This window comes from Eublepharis macularius, chromosome 14 (genome assembly GCF_028583425.1).
Source record: "Eublepharis macularius isolate TG4126 chromosome 14, MPM_Emac_v1.0, whole genome shotgun sequence".
Taxonomy (NCBI): Eukaryota; Metazoa; Chordata; class Lepidosauria; order Squamata; family Eublepharidae; genus Eublepharis; species Eublepharis macularius.
This window is the reverse complement of record NC_072803.1, coordinates 62603369-62624225: the sequence shown is the minus strand read 5'-3', so window position 1 is coordinate 62624225 and position 20857 is coordinate 62603369. Positions and strand designations below refer to the sequence as shown.

The following is a 20857-nucleotide window of genomic DNA, read 5'->3' as shown; positions in this document are numbered from 1 at the left end:
TCTTGGGTGAGACTTAAAACTCCGTTTTTAAATTGGCTGGAATGTTGGCAAAAGCTGTAGATAAAGAATATGTAACGGAGATATACTACTGGCTTCTGATGAAGAGTGCGCCAACTCACAAAGGCCCATTTATTTATTTGATTGGTTGGTTGGTTGGTTGGTTGGTTGGTTGGTTGGTTGGTTGGTTGGTTGGTTGGTTTTTTTACCACTTCTCTTCAGTTAATAGCTCAAAACAGTTCACATCAATAATCAATTACATCAGTTAAAATCAACAAAACATCATAAAAATCCAATAAAATCCAAACAAAACATACAACTTAATACAAATTACATAAAACCATACAAGGGAGGGGTCATAATGGGAGAAGTGAACCTGAAGGTATGAGGGTCCCACATCATTAATGGGTTTAAAGGTAAGGACCAACCCTTGAATTGGATTTGGAGACTATTTGGAAGCCAATGCAGCTGCCTCAGAATTGGTGCTATATAATAAAAATAACATTCAGCTGACCATGGTGAGTTGGTCAGCAACCGAGCATCCGCATTGTGGATCACCTGGAGTCTCTGGTGCATCTTCAAGTGTAGCCTTATGTAGAGTGAGCTGCAGTAGTCCAAACAAGAGGTGACCATTGCATAAATCACTGTGACAAGGTCAGACTGAGATAGATACGGGGAAAGCTGTCAAGTCTGGGGAAGATGGGGGAAGCACCATTCTAGCCACCATGGACATCTGTTTGTCCATGGAAAACAGAATTAAGCCAAACCCCCAAAATCTTCATGGAGTCCACAGTGGATAGCTGGACTCCATCAAGTAATGGGAGTGACAAATTCCCCATAGCTGAAGTCCTCCCCAGCCACATAACCTCAGTTTTTGAAGCGTTTAACTTCAGCCAACTACCCCTCAACCACTCCACCACTGCATCCAGGCAGCAGGCCGGGGACAAGATAGCTGCTTTTGGTTGTTTATCAAGCAGAAGGTAGGACTGGGTATCATCAGCATACTGGTGACATCCAGCCCCAAACCTCCGGACAACATCTGCTAGAGAGCACATAACTTATCTTAGAAAGCATCTGAGACAGGATCGATCCGTGCGGGACCCCACAATTTATCATCCACCAGGATGAACTCTTTATCACCCAACAACCATGCTGGAACATGCCTTTAAAGTGCCACTACACTCCCATTTTACTTTGCTGCTACAAACCTAACATGGTTACCCATCTCAAATTATTCTTACGGAAGTCACTTGTGTTTAAAAGTTGCTCGGTTGATTAACAGTGCAGTCGTAAAAAAAGATTCACCCTTCTAAGCTCACTGATTTCAGTGAACTTAGGAGGTTGCAACTCTGCTTTGGATTGCTGTGTAAGTAAGCATGCCGCAAAACCTCTGTGAGGCATACAGTTTATAGAACCTGAATAGAAGGAACAGTTTACTAAACCGTCTGTCCCTCGTGGTTAATGTCTTGAATCATTCCTTCATCAAATTTGGAGCTTCAAATTAATTCCCTGCTGTAGGGCAGCACAAGAATGATCACTTCAAATTCTGTTATTGGGGATGATCATTGATTTAATCATGACATTGATTTCAGCAGAGCACTATCGGTTACAAAACAAAGTACTGCTTTTTGTAGCTCATAATCAATGTATGGAAATAATTGCCCAAAGATACAGAGATCACAGTTAATTCGGATGGCTTCCAAAAGGATTAGAAGTGTTAATGGGGTGTCTGTGGTTGTTAGCCATGATTCCAAAGGATGGATCCTCCATGTTCACAGGTAGCATACCTTTGATTACTAGGGGCTAGGAACAGACAATAGGATGTGCAGCACTGTCGTGCCCTGATTTTGTGTTTCTCAGAAGTTACTCTCTGAACACAACTGAAAATAATGTTGGACCAGACAGACGACCCAGTTCATTTATGTCCTGAAGAATATCGGATCCTCCAGGAGTCCCGCTGTCTTTGCTTTTTGCCAGGACTGTCAAAGGGGGTGAGGGAACTCTAATGTGCAATTAAATGTTTAATTCATTCATTGCATTAGTAATCAGTTAAAATGTTGAGCCCTGGTGCGCTCTTTGGAAAAATGGCTGATATGAGGAAAATCTAAGAAAGCATGTCACGTGTTCCAGTTAGCAGAGCAGAGGCAGGTAGAGTTCCATTTGCTTTGTGGCTCTGTTGCTAATTGCAGATTTGTTCAGATACAATCAGCCCTGCGGATCAGTACAAAATGTTACCCATCCACTAGAAAATGTAGACGTGTAAGTGGAATGTGATGGCTTGGTGTCAAAGGCAGGTTTCCCAAAAGAGATTCCCACCCCAAGCGTGGCAGTAATCAAAATCTGTGCTCCTTTGGGGCTCCCCTTTCCAGTCAAAACAAGATTCAGGGAAGGAGTTCAGATAGCACGGTAAAATCTTAAAATGAGCAGCAATTGTAAGACTGAGGTTAGTAAGTGAAACGAGGCAGCGTTACAAGTTGTCAGTCACAATATGCACCAGAAAAATTCCAACCCAGCTCCCACAATTTGACATCTTCCAGATCATGTGCATATCTGTTCTGCTTTGGGTGAAATAGTAGCCCTGTTAATGAAGCTTGGCAGCCTGATCTTCTAGCAACTTCTTTCCTTTGTTGAAGAGCACGTGCATTTGCAAGAATCTAATTGGGTACAGAGCCACGTTCCCCTCCCCTCCCCGGTTTTACCAGCTCCTTGCTGAATGCAACTTCACAATGTATGTTGCTGCTTCCTCCTCGTGTTAGCCACTCCTTTGATCTGTTTCAGGAACGCTTTTCTTTACCCACTCTAGCTTGTGGTACCCATCACGTGCTTTTTGTTCAAAAAACATTATTAGTGTTCCGGCAGTGCTGAGGATGGCTTTCATCTCCCTGTGGAATCTCATTAGTTTTACATCACAATGGGAACAGCATATGTGTTGCTATGTCCAAACTAGCCAGTGAATTTGAATCTGTTAATGGCAATACACCCCCCCCCCCTTGTAGTGACTCCCCCACAACCACATCTTCAATGCTAATTTTTTTGTTATTGGAAACATTTTTACAAAGCAAATTCATTGGAAATGGAACTGGGGAAATGGAACTGTCGTTAACGGTTTGCTCTTTTATACAAGCACGAATCCAAATAAGCTCTGAAGGGGAAAAACAAGTACCTAATAGAAATTATGCTAAGCTAAATTAATGTTACAGTTAGAGAAAGGAGAAGATAGAATTGTATTTAGGCAGGTTGAAGGTTTTTTACCCATCTTGCAGGTTCCTGACTTAGGCATCATACCAATATATAAGTTGCTCCGTAGAGCCAAGCACCACCCTAAAATTGCCCTGGCCGTATCATCGGCTTAGTGGTATTGACAGTAGCTTTAAGACAACATTTATTCACACCCCTCGTATAACTATTTTCCTTGCAGCAAAGATTGGTAGAAGGTTGTTTGTATTCGAGGTATGGAACTTCCAGTTCTGCAGTAAAGTAGGTGTTGCCTGCTTGTGTATGTAAACTGGGCCTGATTGATTTACACACCAGTGCATCTGAAGAAGTGAACTCTGATTCACTAAAGCCAATGCTGTTGTTAGTTTTTAAGACACTGCTGGAGAGCCAGTTCGGTGTAGTGGTTAAGAGCAGCGGGACTCTAATCTGGAGAGCCATGTTTGATTCCCCACTCCTCTGCTCGAAGCCAGCTGGGTGACCTTGGGTCGGTCACAGCTCTCTCAGAGCTCTCTCAGCCCCACCCACCTCACAGGGTGATTGTTGTTGTGAGGATAATAATAACATACCTTGTAAACCGCTCTGAGTGGGCGTTAAGTTGGCCTGAAGGGTGGTATATAGATCGATTGTTGTTGTTGTTATTCAAATTTCACACAACACAATAATAATAATAAATAAAGATCACATGTTATCATTGATTGGCCTTGCTGAGATGATACAAGTTTCCACCAGAGACCTCAGTATCAGCCGGGTATCAGTGTAAAATGTGCACTGTTCCAAGTAGCGCCATCTTTTGCAGTTCTGTAGGTGTTATATCAGAAAGCTGCAGTTTTTCCATATAAGTTGCAAAATTTTTCTAAATAGTTCCCAGCGCCGCGATGACAGTGGGGACTACTGTTGTATTCTTCATCCATAGTCGGGTGGTTTCTATTGCCAGATTTAATCATTTTTTTCTTGTTCTTTTTTTTCGACTCTGGCATCCCCCGGAATTGCAATGTCAGTTATCCAAACTTTTTAAATTTTTTCCACAACCATTATGTCTGGTGTGTTATGTTCAAGGTGTCGATCAGTTTGTATTCTAAAATCCCATAAGATCTTGACTGGATAATTTTCTAGCACCTTTTCCACCTGATATTCCCATGAATTCTTGCCAGTTACACTTTTTACTCAATGACCAATGAATCAGCTTTGCAGCCCTGTCGTGTCTGGCTTTGTAATCCGTCTGTGCAATTTTGCTGCTTACACAAATAAGGTGGGACACAGTTCCATCTTTTGGCTTTCATAACATTCATTTGCAATGCTTGTTCTTGTGCTGCGAAGATCAGACCTTCAGTCTCTTTCTTGATTGTACCCATCTTCAACCATGCCCAAGTTAGGCTGTTGTCACTTTTTCCTTCAATATTTTTTAGATGTTGCCCATGTAAGGGTTTGTTCTTCCAGCCATTTCATCTATTCTCAAACTGTTTCTTCTTGTATTCAGCCTTTGTTTCTGTTATTTTTAATGTGTTCTCTGTTTTCACAGCCTGAAGTAATTTTTCTGTACTACTACTGATGTAATCATTCAGGCCTCTCTTTTCTTCTTCCACTACCTGATGTACTTGTAACAGTCCTCTTCCACCAATTTTTCGTGGAAAATATAACCTATCAACATCACTTTTCGGGTGTAAAGAGTGATGCGTGTTCATTAGTTTTTGCGTTTTTCGATCCAATTTTTCTCAATCGCTTTGACTCCAATCTATTATTCCAGCTGGATATCTGATCACTGGAATCGCCCATGTATTTATGGCCTTGATTGTATTTCCACCATTTAATTTTGACTTCAGAGTTTTTCATACTCTCTTGATGTATTCTTTCTGAGTCATTTCTTTTACTTTCACATGCAGGATGTTATTTAATAATAATATTCCAAGATATTTATAATTTTTGTTATTTGATAATGATGTCATAATGTCACCATTTTCAAGTTCTAGTCCGTTAATATTTTTTACTTTTCCATGTCGCTTGGAGAATACTGCGCATTTATCTAAGCCAAATTTCATTTAACTATCATCACTGTACATTTTCACTATATTAAGCAATGATTCAAGTTCAGTGGGACTCTTTGCATACAAATTACTATTGTTGTTGTTGTTGTTGTTCTTGTTATTTCACTGAAACAGACTACCAGGACTATCTATCTGGAATCTGCTTGAGGTGGGAAGGCCATGCAAACTGCTGGTGAGCTTCAGTCAGCAGTCGGTGGCTCCTTTGCAGCTCATAGCAGGGTACAGCGAATGTATATTCTAAAATCATATTCAGTCAACAGTGGCTCTTATGACCACTAATGAATACAGTGTTAATAAGTCCTGTCATGCTGTTTACTGGAACCAAACAAGGTAACACAAAACAGCGTGCAAGTTCTCAAGTTTATTGTGACACAACAGTGCTTAAAGTAGACAGTCTGCCAAAGTGAGTGACCTGGTGGTCCTCCCTTTCAGCGCTCTGACTTTTATTGTGTCATAACTTTAACTGTTCTTTGTGATATTTTTAAAGTGGTTAAGAATCCAATCTAGTGGAATGGAGCTAGAAGCCAACAGAAGATCCCGACATCAAGAGCATAATGTGGGCCCAAAGCCACTGCTTGAAATATTTAAATGCAAGACTGTCACCAGAAGCCAGGAAGTATACTTCTTCTGCAGCCATGGAGCACTTTGCTTGGTAGAGTGGTTGTAGCATAGTGGTTAAGTGGCCAGGCTGAGCCACTCCTCTCAGCCCAACTCCCCAGCTGTATTGTGGGGATAATAACAACACGGACTTTGCTCACTGCTCTGCATGGGCCATTAATGTGTCTAGAAGAGCGGTATATAAGTGCAGTCGTTGTTGATAGGGATTCCTGTGTATTTCTAGACACAATTCAAGGGTGCTAATTTAACGTTTGTCTTTATTGAAAACTGTGTGCCGTTTGGGACTTGGGGGGCCTCAGAGATTCTCACCGCCTCCATGCCCGTAGAGTGGATTTTTTGCCTATGAAATGGAACCTAACCTGGCTACAAGTTCCTAGCTGGCAAAAAGGAAAGGTGCCCGGGGATGAGTCACCTAGCCTGAAGCATGGAACACTTCACTGTTTACAGATGCAAACTGCTCTGGCTGGAGTAAAACAAAAGATTTACCATCTAACTACCTTCTAATACCTCTGCTTATATGGTCACACCTAAAGGAACAGGTAAAGAGCTAGACTGTGTTTTCTTCTTTAGGTAAGAAGACCAGGACTGACACCGGTAGGGAATGGATTCTCAAAGAGCAAATTATAAATTCTTGGGACATGAGGAAGAAGCTCTCTTCTCAGCTTTTGGCTAGGGAGGTTCAAGCCATGAAGGAATAAACCTCTACCACATGTTGAGAGGCAATGGAAAGAAGTCCCAACACTGAGAACCAAGTGCTACAACTTCAAGAATTTCTAGCTTAATTGTATTAATTGTTTAGGATAAGTATAGCATTTAGGATTTATGCACCCAGAGGGGGGGAGGGAAGGGCAATTTCACCCTTCCCCAAGCGGAACACCGGCCCTGCCGTCCGAGAAGGGGCTGTGGGTGTCTGAATGTCATCGGCTAGGTGAGGGCCCAGGTGGTTTTCTCTTCAAAGGGTGCAGGGGCACCACCTTATCTCATGGGCCACCCCTGCCAGCCGTGCTTGGTATGGTCTCCAGCTGGGCTGCTTCCATATCTTGTAATCTAGGCTCCATTCAGCTCCTGGGCAGAGCAAGGGAAGTAGTGCCAGCCGCCTAGGAAGGAGGGAGGCAGGCAGAGAAGGCAGGCAAGCTGCAGCAGTGGTGGCAGCCAGGGGCTTCACCAGGGACTCGGGCGGGTTGAATGAGTCTGAAAAGAGCACCACTGAGGGGCTGATGGCAGAGGAAGTAAGAGCCTGGCATGGGACACTACACTGGAACGCGGCCCTCATTCCTCCAGTGACAGGGGGAATCCTCCGCCTTAGGCCAGTGGGCCAGGGGTTTCTCTCAGCTTCACAGGTCAGGGGGAATTGGGGCTCCCAGGAACCGGTTGAGGCTGCTGGGAAGGTGCACAGAGGAGGGACTTCCTTGTTTGGGGGTAAAGTTTGCTTTCTGTCTCTTCGGGGGAGATACAACATAGATACAAAGTGCAAGATGTAGAAACATGTCTGGCAGGAGATAGTCTTCCAGATTTGTTGGTGGCAGTGGTTTACTACACAGAAAGAAGCTGGTGCCCCTGGGACTTGGTAAGGAAAAGGCGCCATGTGGCTATGTGGAGACCTGGGGTGGTCATGGGGTTTTCCGAACTCCCAGGACCTGAGGGAACAAACTGAAAGAGTTTACAGGTAGCAGTTCATGATAGCAGTTCTATAGGGCAGCCATGGGAACGAAGTAATTAATCCCTTCTTCATTGCTGCCATACCCTAAAATGTGATTGCTTTCTCAGTATGATACAGTGTGCTGCTTTTCCCCGAGTGCTACTAACTATGCTAACAGCAATACTGAGGTCTCTCTGGTGCTCTTAATTCAACCACTTGGAAAGAAAAATGAACCATCAATCCAAAGGGCAAATGGAAGATAAATATTTTGCTCCTGTCTCTGTTACAGGAATGCATCTCTTTTGGGCTTGCATTCCTTCTTTCCTTTGCTGGACTAGGGAGTGTGTGTGCACTCTTGTGCACATGTGTGTAAAATCTCTCACACAGAGAAATGAAGAGTCTTGGTGGAAAGATGTGGACTGTAATTTTTTGAGCTGATGAAGTTTAGTGATTAACAGCGTGAGCTGAGAAATTTGTCTGAAATCTTCCTCCAACCATGATCTCCTTAGCACTGTAGCTTTCTCTCTTGGGAATGCCCCATTGAATAGATGTGAGCAGGATTCTGGGTGGACCTGCTCAAGATTGCACTTCAGGTGACCTTAAGCAAGCCATCGCCATCTCTGATTCAACTCCCCTATCCGCAGTGTAGGTAATGGTGAATTACCTTAACAGGATTTGGTATGCATCATGGAGAATGTAGGTAAAGCACTTTGTATGCATAGGAGTATTGTTATCACTGTTATTGCAATGTAGGGGCTGGCAAGGAATCATAGAGGGAGGCGATTTGGAAATCACGCCCTCCCCAAATCTTCCTGTAAATTTTATAAATTCTCAGGGCTGAGAATTTATAGCCTGATTTACTCCTCCCCTCTTTCCCTTTTAAAAATGTATTTTATTTAAAGCACCTTTCTACCTTACGGGACTCAAGAAGGCCTACAATGTAAATAGAACATTAATTTTTTTAAAAAAAATCATGAAAGGCCATGAATAAAAATCACAATTTAAAACTGCCAGTAGGCAGAAATACTAAACTAATTGACTGCTGTCCTGAACAAAACCATCTTCAGTTGCCTCATAAAGATCAAGAGCGAGGGGGTTAGGCCCACCTCCCTGAGGTGGGGCTGCCACTGAAAAGTCCCCTCTCTTGTGTAATCGGATTCTCAGCTGCTGTCAGTATTCTTTGCCTTTTGGAACATACATTAGGATGATTTCTTGTGTGGGAGGAGTCTTTTGGTCAATTACAAATAGGGTGGCCAGGTTGTCTGCCATGATGGGCAACCTCCAGCCCGGGAACTCCATCCCCCTGCAGCTGCTTAATAGGACAGTGGTAGGGGGGATTGGGGGAGAAGTGACATCACTGCACCAGGTGATTCTCTAGGAATTTTCCCAGTCTCTATGATTTTTACCATAAAGTGTCAGGGAAATCTTAGAGCATTGTGGTGACATCACTTCTGGTTTCACAGCCACAAGTGGCATCACTTGATCATTTCTCCAGGTCTCACCACCACCACCACCACCACCACCACCACCTAGTATCATGGGGGTTGCCAGCAGACTTCTTGATTCCCCCAGAAGGGAGCCATGTTTAGTTATGAGATATAAGGGTGACTGATGATGTCTTACAATCTAGTTGAATAATCTTTCCTTAGGTAATTGGAACACATGAAGACATATCCTCCTAAGCTGAAGCCTTTTGATTTTGTTGTGCAACTACAGAGGGGAGGCCAAGGGGATCCATAACAAAAGAGCAGAGTCATCAGTGGCCACTTGAGTGACATTTTGAATTACTAGATTAATAGGTGAGATTTCCTTCTTCCTTTACTCAGGTAACCGATCACGCGACTACTGCCCTGTTGCATTACCAGTTGCCCCAGATGCCAGATGTGGTGGTCAGGTCTTTTATGGTAAGTTTTCTTCCAGTTCTCCCAGCTAGGGGAACCAGCCATTTTGTTCCAAATGCTGTTTGGTCCAGATTATATTCTGGCTCAGAAAAGTCAGCCGATTACTATTTGTCATTAAGATGTTACGTTGGAACCGGGAGTTTGGCAAAACTCCCCATGGCAGGGGGGATGTTGGAAGCATGGGCCGAGAGAGCACTAGAGATGGGAGGCGCTTTAGGGAGAGCTACAGCTGCTTGCTTTCCTGGAGCACTCCAGAGAGGCTGAAGGAATGTCGGTCACTGGCAGCCAGCAAACAGACAAAGGTGAGGAGACAAGGGCGAGATCTCTTTTATTAATTTACAACCCACCTCCTCCCGAAGTTTGAAGCATGTCCTAATGAATCGAAAACAAAAAGCGTTGCTGAATGACCCACATGGGCTTACTTAGCTGACCTCCATGTAAACAAGGCAATAATTACTTTGCAGGGGTCTGCTTAGCCTTAAAGAACCTGCCAGCTATTCATAGCATTGACAAGCTGATGCCAGTCTTCAGGACCAATCTCGCATACCCCACCCCCCAAACTACATTTCAGGACATGCCTGAAAACTCATGTGCAAAGAGACTGGGGCGGGAGGCGGGGCAGGGAGGTTGCCTAAGCCGTGAGTTGGTGGTATTGATTTGCTAAAGCACCACGGATAACTTTTAGGAAAGCAAAGTCAGGATGTCCATCCCAAGTGCCAATATCTGTAGGCATTTTGCATGTCAGGTGTGCAATCTGGTTGACAGAGCGTACTGAAGTCTTAATTATCCAGACAAGAACAAAGGGCGACTTCCTTTTTTATCCCTTCTTTTTCCAGAAAATGTTTTAAGCACACAATTTGACTTGATTTACCTCTTCTTTTTTAAAAAAACACAAGCATTCATATTATATTATGAGTGATGTTAGCCAAGGCCAATGAAGCCCAAGTCATCAGGGGTTGGCCGGTACTGTCCTCTGGTTATTGGTGCCCTCCCCCTGGCTTCAGGGCCTAGAGAAGTCCGCAGTTCTTTTTTGGGGAAAGTTATTGACAGCACAAGATTGAGAGAAAGCTCAGATGAAGACAGAAGGATTTGTTTCCATATATACAGCCGACCTCTTCTTCAGAGAATAATTTTCTCTTATCGACATAATTCAGTCGGACTTCAGATGACAAGATTCATGAGCATCCTTCACAGCACAAATCTGCTTGTCTTGGAGGTTTTTTAAAAGTTGCGGATCTCCTTGAGCTGGGAATTGAGTTATATAATGTTGTTTCTTACATAGGACAATTCGAATGACCTACTTAAGGGGCAAAACCTTTGCCTTGAAACACCTTGCTTAGCTTTCTTTTTTCCTTTCCTATCCTGCGTGCTGCATCCTAAGGCCGGAGGGCAGAAAACAGACTTTAAATGGAGCTGAAGAACAGAATTACCCTGTAACCCTGCCTCACCTTCCAGTTGGAAGAGGGCTGGGTGCATTGGTTTAGGCATGGGCCTTTCCAGTCACATGCAATGTGGAGTGGAAGGGGGGATGCTGTTTAGACCAAAAAGGGGCAAGTGGATGGGAGGGGCTAAACCTTTCTGTGCCTCAGTCTGTCTTTCCCACTGGCTTTCTCCAAAGATGCTTTCCTTCTGTGCTGACCTCCAGTACCAGAAGTGAGCTTGGCTGGGAGAAAAGCAACTTACAGAGAAGAAATGGTGGGTTTCGAAAGATGCTCTTCTTATCTAGAAATCTGGTCCTTCCACCCCTAGCATGATATGTGATTGAGGTAGCCTTGGATTTAAGCCAGTGGGCCTGCAGCCATCACACATCGCATTTGGCCTTTCATGCCTCTTCACACATTTTTCCTACAAGGAGATTTGTTTGTATAGTGAAACAACCAAACCAATGATGGCCACCGTTTCGGACAGGTGTCCCCAAGGCAAGTCCAAAGCGCTAAGTGGTGCCATTCCAGTTCATAGTAAAATATTTATTTATATAAGCGGTATTCTGTCGCCAGCAGTAGTTTTGCAACTATTTACTGAGCTGAGCAGCAAGACAGAGTGGAGCTGTGGAGGGACAGGTCTAAAGGCATTAGAGCCTTCCAGGCCTCGTGCCACTTATGGTAAGACGCAGGAAGGGGTGACTGTGTAAGGGGAGCACTTGGTGCCATTCTTTCCTGGCTGGGAGGCATGGCGCACGACTGCATTGAAGGCCCCTTCCGTGTCATTTTCCTCCTTAAAAGCTGCTGGAACTCTGCGGGCTCCGTTCACGAGGGTGGCAACTGTCATTTGGGCATACAAATAACCAGCCCTTCGTTTGCTTATTTTCTTAGAAAAATATTATGCCACCTTTCTATTCAAACCCAGCCCAGCATGAAAAATGTAGACCAAAAAACCAGCCGCTGACAGGGTGCACCACAATAAAAGCCTTTTCTCTGATTGCCATCCACTCACCACTGAAGCGGGGCATAGGAAGCCGGGCTTAGGAGGCAGACCTTAACCGATGCACTGAACGATATGGTCGGAGGCACTTCTTCAAGTTTCTTCTCCCAGAGCGACATTTTATACACATACTATTCACAATTTCACAAGAAACACTTTCTGGTTAGCAACACATTTGTATGACGAGCATAGCATTAGGGGTGTGCCTGATCTTAGCACCCCTGAAGCTTAGCAGGGTTGGGCATGGTTAGTGCTTGGATGGAAGACCACCTGAGAATTCGGAGTGTGCACCAAAAAAATTCAGTATCCCTGAAATCCAAGACAGATTCTCCAATCTGGTTAGAGAATCCCGAATTCATCCAGCCATTATCCCCTATGGGGGAGTCTATCCTGGAGGTTGGGGGTGTCATTTTTCAAGCAAACGACACCAAATTTGCAAGGAGCCTGCTCCATCCTGTCCACTAAAGGCCTCCAAGTTTCAGGAAGATTGGCCCCCGAGGTCCAATTCTGTGGGCCCCTGAGCAAGCTGTTCCCAAGTCACTTTCCATTGTTTCCTATGGGGGCAATATTTCCAAGGCTTTCCAGCCAAAGGAAACCTTAAAAGCAACCCCTGGCCAAAAGCCATTTCCAAATGTAAGTCCCAAAGTCCAACAGAGCCAGAGTGAAGGAGGGGGAACTAGCATCCAACCAGAGAACCCCTAAGTAAAAGTGGAGAATCCCACACGGAAGTGGAGGTGGGGGGTGAGGCTTGCTGGAGCCACTGAGTTTAAAAGGCAGCCGGCAGCGGCTTGAAGGGTTCTTTTGGCGCTGGGGCTGGGGTGGAGGGGCAGGATGGGATAGGAATCCACCCTTAGCTGCCACTCCGTGTCCCTGCCAGCCTTGCACTGCTCTCCTGCCGCTTCGCACTGCTGCCCTCTTGCTCACACCGCTGGCAGCCCCCTCAGTCGCCACTGCACCACTGCCTGCAGCTGAATAAAGCCAGCCCCGCAGAGTCCAGATCCCTGGATTCAGTCCAGGATTCTCCCGTTCCAGGATTCTCTGAGATCCCAGATTGCGCACCCCTACACAGCATACATTGCCTAAAGTGTGAGGGAAATAAACAGTGCATAATTTAATTTAATTGGATATTTTGAATGTTTTCACACATGGTATGTGGTTGTTCTCAGAGAGCAAGGTTTTCCTAGAGTGTATGTGTGAGGCAGGCTGCCCAGGGGGTTAGGGCACAGGGCTGTAATCTTCTGTAAGGGAAAGCCCCCCCCCCCCAAATCTCATGCCAGGGTGCTAAATTCAGTCTCCACAACTGGAATTAGATCTTCGGGGTCAAAGTTCGTAGTCAGTTGCTGAGCTAGCCACCAGTCCCACTGGGTCTCCTGGGCTACAGATACTGGAAAACTCAGACTTTTATCACAACAGCCAAGCAGTGCTGAAAATTTCCAGGATGCAGTCCTGCATCCTTGTAGAGCCTGATCCTAGAAACAAATGCTTTTGAATTCTGATAAAATGCTGGGTTTGACTTGGAGCCCTAAATGCTTTAGATTCTCCATACCTGGAAGTCAGCCTCCTCCCATATCCTCTTGCCCAGACAGTGGAATTGGTTAATAATGCCTGCCTTGTCTGAGACTAGGTGGGCAGGGAGTGGTCGAGAGGGGCTCTCGCCTCCAGGCAAGCCTGACCTGTCCCGGAACCTGCAACCCTCCTTCCTTTGTTGAGCTCCTGTCCGATCAGGAGTTTCCACTTTTGGCAGTGGAAGGAGTACATCCTTGACTAAACAACTTGTCTTAAGACACGTGTTAGAAAGGGCGTTTGTTGAAAGTGGGCCTAGAAATGCTACAACAGGGTTTCCCAGAGTGTGCTCTGTGGGCAAAAGCCTGCCCCACTGCATAGAGAGCTCGCTTTATGTTAGCAGCAAGGAAGATGGGAAGCTCTCTGCCTCTACTTTCCCAGTTACCAGCCCCTCTCAAGAATGCTCTTGCCCAGGGAAGGCTTAGCCACCGGCACTCACCTTCTCCAATGCAGAGATTGCTCGAACGATGCAAGCAGCCAAGGAAACAGAGGCACGTGGAGCTACTGTTCACAGTGCCCCCGGATCAGAGCTGCTGCTGCAAGGAAGAACCTGGGAGTTTGGGGCATTCACGCCTCCCACCGCAGGAGCCGGCACTGAGCCAGGCGAGCGGGAAGGCGTGGGCGTCTGGCACGGCAGCCCCTTCTAAAGGTGCCCAGTGTGTGAAGCAGGATGCTGGACTAGATGGGTGCTCCTGCACAGCTGCTCTTCTGTTCTCCCCTCTCTGGCTTTAGTGTAGAAGGCAGCAAACGCTTGTAATGATCTTTCTCTGCTTTTGCTGCTCTGGACTATGACGCCAGCCCTCCAGAATATGTGTGAAAGGGGAGGAGGGGGCTGGTTGTGGTGTTGGCCCTGGATAGTCTTGATGCTGCACTTGATGCAAAAATCCGTATTTCCAGTATCGTTCCTGATACTGTGGATTTTTGAAGGAAAGAAACAAGCACAGTCTTCCCATAAAATATGAAAAAAATGTATCTCCAATAATAACAACCCTATTATTTTGTTACTAATTTTCTGATAGTTTTCTGGGGGCGTGGGTGGAGAATTTGTAAGTAATATGCAAAAAAAAATACAAAAATAGAATTCCAAAGGTATGTCTATTTGGGCACATATTGAATTAAAAATTACAGTATTTTGGAGCTCTGCCATATTTTCAGGGCTCTGTAGGGGCTCCACAACTGAAAGTGTTTGGGAAGCTTTGCCTACAGTATAATGGCACGGTAGTTTCACCTCTCTGGATGCTGGCTCTTGAACTCATACTCAAGAAGCAGGCTCCAGCATCTTGTCTGGACGAGGCTGCTCTTGGAAATGAATTCTCCACTGGGATTCGAGTTCATTTTAGCAGCAGGGGAGTTGCAGTAGCCCATGATGACCCTTGAGCTGCAAATCCCTGCTTGCTGCTGCAAGGATAGCTATTCATGTGGCTTTCCCTGGAGACCGTGGGGAAAGGAGGTCTCCCATGATAGAATGGCCTGTCAGCTTTCCAGTTACCTTGTGGTTTTCTGTGTGCTTCTCTTTCTCCAGTCTGTTCTCTGGGCTCAAGCCAAGGGACATCCCTCGGCCTCGGCATCATTGCATTCGACAGGAGCCATAACTTTGGGAATGTTTGGATTTAATCTCCTCACCCGTGTTTGTGTTTTCTTGTTCCCCTCCCTGCTTCTTTTTTAGACCTGGTTAAGGAGTTACATAAAGCTGTTCCAAGCTCCATGCCAACGCTGCGGAAAGTTTCTGCAGGATGGTCTGCCACCCACATGGCGGGATTTTCGAACCCTGGAAGCCTTCCATGACACATGTAGGCAGTAACCTACTTGGAGGGACCAGATGTCAGGATGGATCACGAATCAGACGGGCATCTCACTCCTCTGCTGCACTTCTGAGTTGGTGTTGCCTCCTTTACCAAGTTCAGTTTTATGCAAGTCAAAAAAGAGTGCTGGGTGACGCGCCGTTCTGAAAGGCTCTGTGTGGCTGGTTCAGTTCAGCAAAGCAGAAGAGGACAAAAGGGGGTTGAGTGGGGCATAGGCCTCTCTGGAAACCCTGGACATCAAATACAGAAGTTTATCCTTTGGGATCATCCTTTATCACCGTTGGCCATAAATATTAGATAGTTTTCAATGGGATGTACATTATAGCTATTGCCAGCATATTATTTTCAACATCATCTTTTTGTAAAATATGAATAAAAATCAACATTCAACTCAGGTGTCACTGTGTGTGTGGGTGGGTTTTTTTTCACTACGTTATCTTTATTTCTAAAAACGGATGCTTTGAAAGTTAGAATTGACAGTACATTTTTCTTCTGCTCGTGTGCTCATCTCTGCTTTTTATTTTGGACAAAGTCGCAATGTTGGTTAAGCCTGAAATTTCAAAACGAATGCTTTTGGAAGGTGGATTGTGCTTTTGGGGCAGGCCCCAGAAAGGCTCACTCGTTCAAGGCAAGGGCTTCCCTGGCCCCAACTTAGCACTTCAAGTGCTGCAGAAATAGCCCTGCTCATCCCACCCGTAGGGGAAAGGGTTGCAAGCCACTTTCAGCATGCTGTTGAGTCAGCTAAATAATGAAGGATCAGGAGGGAAGCCTGCAGAAGGAGAAGCACCAGGCAGAAAAGAAAGGACACAGCCACTTGTTATAAAGCCTGCCTTTTGTTTCTTTGTTTCAGGGCCGGAAGAAAGCTCCCCTCAAAAGCTCAGTGCTACTAGTTTGGGGTATCTCAACAAGAGTGGTGTGGATGCTCCATAGGGGCTCCCCTTGCTCCCAGCCATCAGCTGTGTAGGGGGGACAACAGATATCCCTTCCAGGGCCCACACTCCTGCCAACCAGGACCAAGCCAAGCCTCTGAGCCATTGCCATGGAAGCTTGGCTTGGACCTGGCTGGTGGCACTCCATTGCAGGAAGAGTTCAGTGTAGCTTGCTTGGAGCAACAAAATACTTTGGAGAAGCTCTACGTTGGGATGGGGAGAGGCCACTGTGACATCATTGCTAAAACAAGTGACTATTTTGGTCTTAAAAGTGACTCAGCGGAGCAGGCTGAGTATAAGGTCTGCTAGAATTGTGGACTCCAACACGGTGTGGGCAATTCTCCCCTGGTCCCTTTGCCTCTAGGCAGAGTTGGCAGCAACCTTATCGGTACCTTGGGAGGGAAGATGCAAGTTTTTCTTCTTTTGCTCAAGATCTTAGTCAGTTCTGCCAGTGTCTGAAGCGTGCAGGAAATAAGCAGTGCAGAACTTGCCGGTGTCTTGAGAGCAGACCTACACTTGCAGAAGAAGTTCTAGTTTGGAGGCTGTGGTGCTATGTTCCCTTGGAAGCAAACCCCACTAATGTAGGTGGGACTTCTCTGTCTCTCTTTCTGGGGAGGTGTTCCACATGGCTGCAGTATATCTGTGAAAATGATAGTCATCTGGGCAGGATCCCACCACAATGTATCCGTCCTCAAACTCAAGGCTTGGCTCCTATTTCCCATGCCTCTTCCTTCTCCAGGGAGTTCACATTAAACGCACATAAGCCCTCCACTAGATCCTCCTACCGACATAAGTGGAACCACCAGGGCTTTTTTTCAGGGGGAACGTGGGGGAACGGAGTTCCGGAACCTCTTGAAAATGGTCACATGGCTGGTGGCCCCGCCCCCCTGATCTCCAGACAGAGGGGAGTTGAGATTGCCCTCTGCGCCGCTGAGCGGCGCAGAGGGCAATCTCAACTCCCCTCTGTCTGGAGATCAGGGGGGCGGGGCCACCAGCCATGTGACCATTTTCTCTGAGGACAACCCACTGAGTTCCACCACCTCTTTTCCCAGAAAAAAAGCCCTGGGAACCACATTACTGACTGGATAGCGCACACGACATTTTCTCAGTTTTCTTGCCTGCTAATGCTCGCTTCTGAGTATTTGTTATCTCTGTTGAAACAGGAATTAGCCGCCTCTTCCATTGGAATCCGCCCGGTGGCTATCTCTGCCCTCCATGAAACCATAGATGGCAAGACGGTGTTCTCGCATCAGGCTTCTAAGCAATTCCTCAAAGAGGTCATTAACCCTTTCCGCCCTAGAATGCCTCCTGTACCTCAGTGGAGTCTGTAATTTTTATTGGCACAGCTTATGCTGCCACCTTTCGAACCAATGGAACGCTGTGACCTTTCTCTACTTTCCTGGAAGGTGGCCTTCCTCATTACTATTCCCTCTTGTAGGAGAGGTGACCGCCCTGCATATAGACCCTCCTTTTGCTCAGTTTTTCCCTGAAAAGGTCAAACTGTATCCAAGCCCAGAGTTCCTTCCCAAGGTAGTCTCTAGATTCCACTTAAAGGGTAGTCTTGTCCGTGCTCTTCCTCCCTCTGACTTCTGACTCAGAACGCTCTCTGCATAAGTTGGATGTGAAGAGAGCATTATTATATTTAGATAGAACAAGGTCTTTTAGAAGGTCTAAGGCTCTTGTTTTTCTTCTACTCAGGCTCACTCAAGGGCCTCCCCACCACTAACTAGTCTCTTTCTAGATGGGTAGTTGCTGCAATCAGAAGGTACTACACCCAGGCCAAGGTTCCTTGTCCAGTGATAACCAAGGCCCACTCCACCAGAGCACAGTCTTCGTCGGCAACCTTCCTCCAGGGAACCCCTCTGTGAGACATCTGCCAAGCCCACTACCTGGTCCTCGGCAGACACTTCCATCCAACACTATTCCATAGACACGGATGCTAGAAGTGATGCTGCCATTGGGATGGCCGTCCTTCATTCATTTTTCAACTAGACATCTCACACTCTCCTCCATCAGTGAGTAGTTTGCTCTACTCCCAGTGTGGGACTGCACAAAAGACCAATGACAAAAACAGGGTTGCACTTACCTGTAACTGTTGTTCGTCTAGTATTTTCTGTACTGGCGCGCATTCCCTCCCTCCTACCCTGAGAGTGTGTCAAGTTTGACTTCTGGTGGCTTAGGGGAACTGAGGGACAAGGGTTGCTTCACCTAGTAATGCTGCATTCGGCAGGAAAAGCTCCATGCATGCGCATTGAACGGGGGGTTCACTCCCTACTGCTTGAGAGCTAGAGAATCTTCTCCAGTGACTGGCCTGTGCCTGCAAAGTGCCAATGTGTGCCTGCACAGAAGAGACTAGATGAACAACAGTTACCGGTAAACGCAGCCCTGTTTTCTCACATTGTCAGTGAGCCCTCTCTCCCTGCTGGAAAAACAAATGCCTGGAACTTGGGTGTCCAAGCATCCAGCTGCCCTTTCCCCTTAAGAGGAAGGGCAGGGCAAGTGGGTAAGAAGCAGAGCAAAGAGAAGAGGTGCTTAACCCTTTCCCCACCTCTCCCTTTTGCTCTGAAACGCTCTCACCACTGGCCTAGTTCCAGAACCGTGTCTCATTTGCAGTTCTAAAAGATAACCTCACCAAAGACTCCCCAATAAATTCAGCACAATCAAGCGTTAAGAGCACAGGGCCTCTTCCACATTAAAAATTGGTTAAACAACCGGAAACAGAGAATGAATAAATGGGTGATAATTGCAGTGGAGGGAAGCAAGTAGTGGGGGTGCTCCAAGGATTAATATTGATACCTGTACTATTTAATTTGTTCATAAATGACTTCAAATTGGGGGGTGAAGTGTGTAGTGTGTAGTGGCCAAGTTTGCTGATGACACAAAATTGTTCAAGGTGGTGAAAATCGAAAGCTGCTGGAGGATCTCTCTAAATTAGATGAATGGGCAACAATGTAGCAAGTGTAGGTAAGTTGATGCACAATGGAACAAAACAATCTGAACTTGCTGAAACTGAGAGGGAAATAGACCTTGGGGTCATAGTAGATAGCTCAGTGAAAATGTCAACTTGGTATGTGGCAGCCGTTAAAAAGGCAAACTCCATGCTGGAGATGATTAGGAAAGGAACTGAAAATTGAAAACAGCCAATATTGCAATACCATTTTATAGAGCTATTTTCGAGTGCCAGGCCAGAGCAAAGCCGTCCATGTTCCCAGAGCGTGACGGGCTCAGGCAAGGGGCTAGTTCCAGCAGTGTAGTCAAAGTCCAGTCCTAGGTCAAAAGCACAGAGTCCAACAGCCCGTGGTAGCCTGGTCCGAGGGGCAGTCTGAAATGCAAGGTCCGGGGTTCCGAGAGTCATCCGTATGCAAGTTCCAGGGCTGGGCAAGGGCAGAGTCCAGGGCCGGTCCAAGGAGCTGCAGAAAACAAGGCTAGATCCGATGCAAGAGTCAGAGGGGTGGTGACTTGCTGCTTCCACCCCTCATGGTCTTCCTTGGCTGGGTGTCATAGCTAGGGCCTGGAGGGCTGGGCTTGCAGCCAGCTGCTTGGGAGTTATCCTATGGCTACTCCTCATCGCTATCTGCAAGCAGCCGGCATCGGGCACTTTGCCATCTCTCCTGCAGGCTTGCCCTTAGCCTCCGTCTGCAGTGCTCCAAGGGTGTAGGCAATGCTGGAGGGCTGGGAACAATCCACTGGGTTTCACCTGTTGTTGTTTCTGGGCTGGAGGGTGTCCATGACTCTGCCTCAACTGCTGGCTGTGGCTCCTGATGAGCCTGCAGCTGGTCAGCCTGCTTGCTGGTTCCCAGTTCAGGGCTGGCTACCCAGGGCCCATCTTCTCCCGAGGAGCCCTCCGTTCTGCTGTGCCCTGACTGGCCCACGACAGCTGTGCTGCAGGCTCATTTTTAACATTGTGTACACTTTTTTTTTTTTGAAAAGTTTTTTATTGGGTTAGAACATTATTATTTTTGCATTACAATCAATTTTCCCCTAATTTTCCGTTTCTAACCCCCTCCCTTTCCCCCCCTTTTGTTGACTTCCAACAGCTTTCCCACCCTCTGTCCCTTTTCCCTTACTTCTATTAAATTCCTCTATCTAAAACAGATATACATTCTCCATTATATTAAGCAGTACATCTTTAACTCCCTTACTTATACACCCAAACTATACGTCTTTAGATAAACAATTTATCCCATTTTCCAGTTTTGAATATTTCTATATAAACCTATATATCATAAACCATAAAAATTTCCCACATTTAAATCAAACAATTTGATTTGTTCTCTATGTATTACTCATTTCATCTTTTTATGGTAATTCTATATAACTCCTCAGGTACTCAATCAATTTAACTCTTCTATACATTCAGTTTGGTGCATATAAATCTTGTCAAAGAAAGAAAATATTGTTAGTTAGTCAATCCTCATGTTTAAACCTTATCATTAATTATTCTCTATCAGTTAACCTATACATATCTATATATATCTCAATCAATTAATCTAACTGCTTATAAATTCACATTTCTCTTCCTCCCCTGGTAAAGTCACCCCTCTCTTTTATACTTTTATTATACTTCAGTAGTTCTCAAACTGCCACAGTTTTCCTCCCACCTCCCATTTCTTCTCCAGATATTGTTTCAGCTTCTCCCAGTCTGTGTTAAACTGCCCTGAGTCCAGATCTCTCAGTTTTCTTGTCATCTTGTCCATTTCAGCCATATACAGCAATTTGTAGATCCAAT

The 20857-nt window shown here is 45.7% G+C and overlaps 1 protein-coding gene across 2 annotated transcripts in view; it reads left to right on the top strand.

Annotated features, from left to right (window-relative positions):
- MED27 (mediator complex subunit 27) overlaps nt 1-15595 on the top strand; it is a 219403-nt gene extending 203808 nt beyond the window's left edge. For both annotated transcript variants that reach the window (XM_054997908.1, XM_054997907.1), the window contains 2 exons: nt 9339-9416; nt 15064-15595. In XM_054997908.1, the coding sequence (XP_054853883.1) occupies nt 9339-9416; nt 15064-15198 (213 nt within the window). In that variant the 3' untranslated portion in view covers nt 15199-15595. The remainder of the gene's footprint in view (nt 1-9338; nt 9417-15063) is intronic.
- The last annotated feature ends 5262 nt before the right edge of the window (nt 15596-20857 follow it).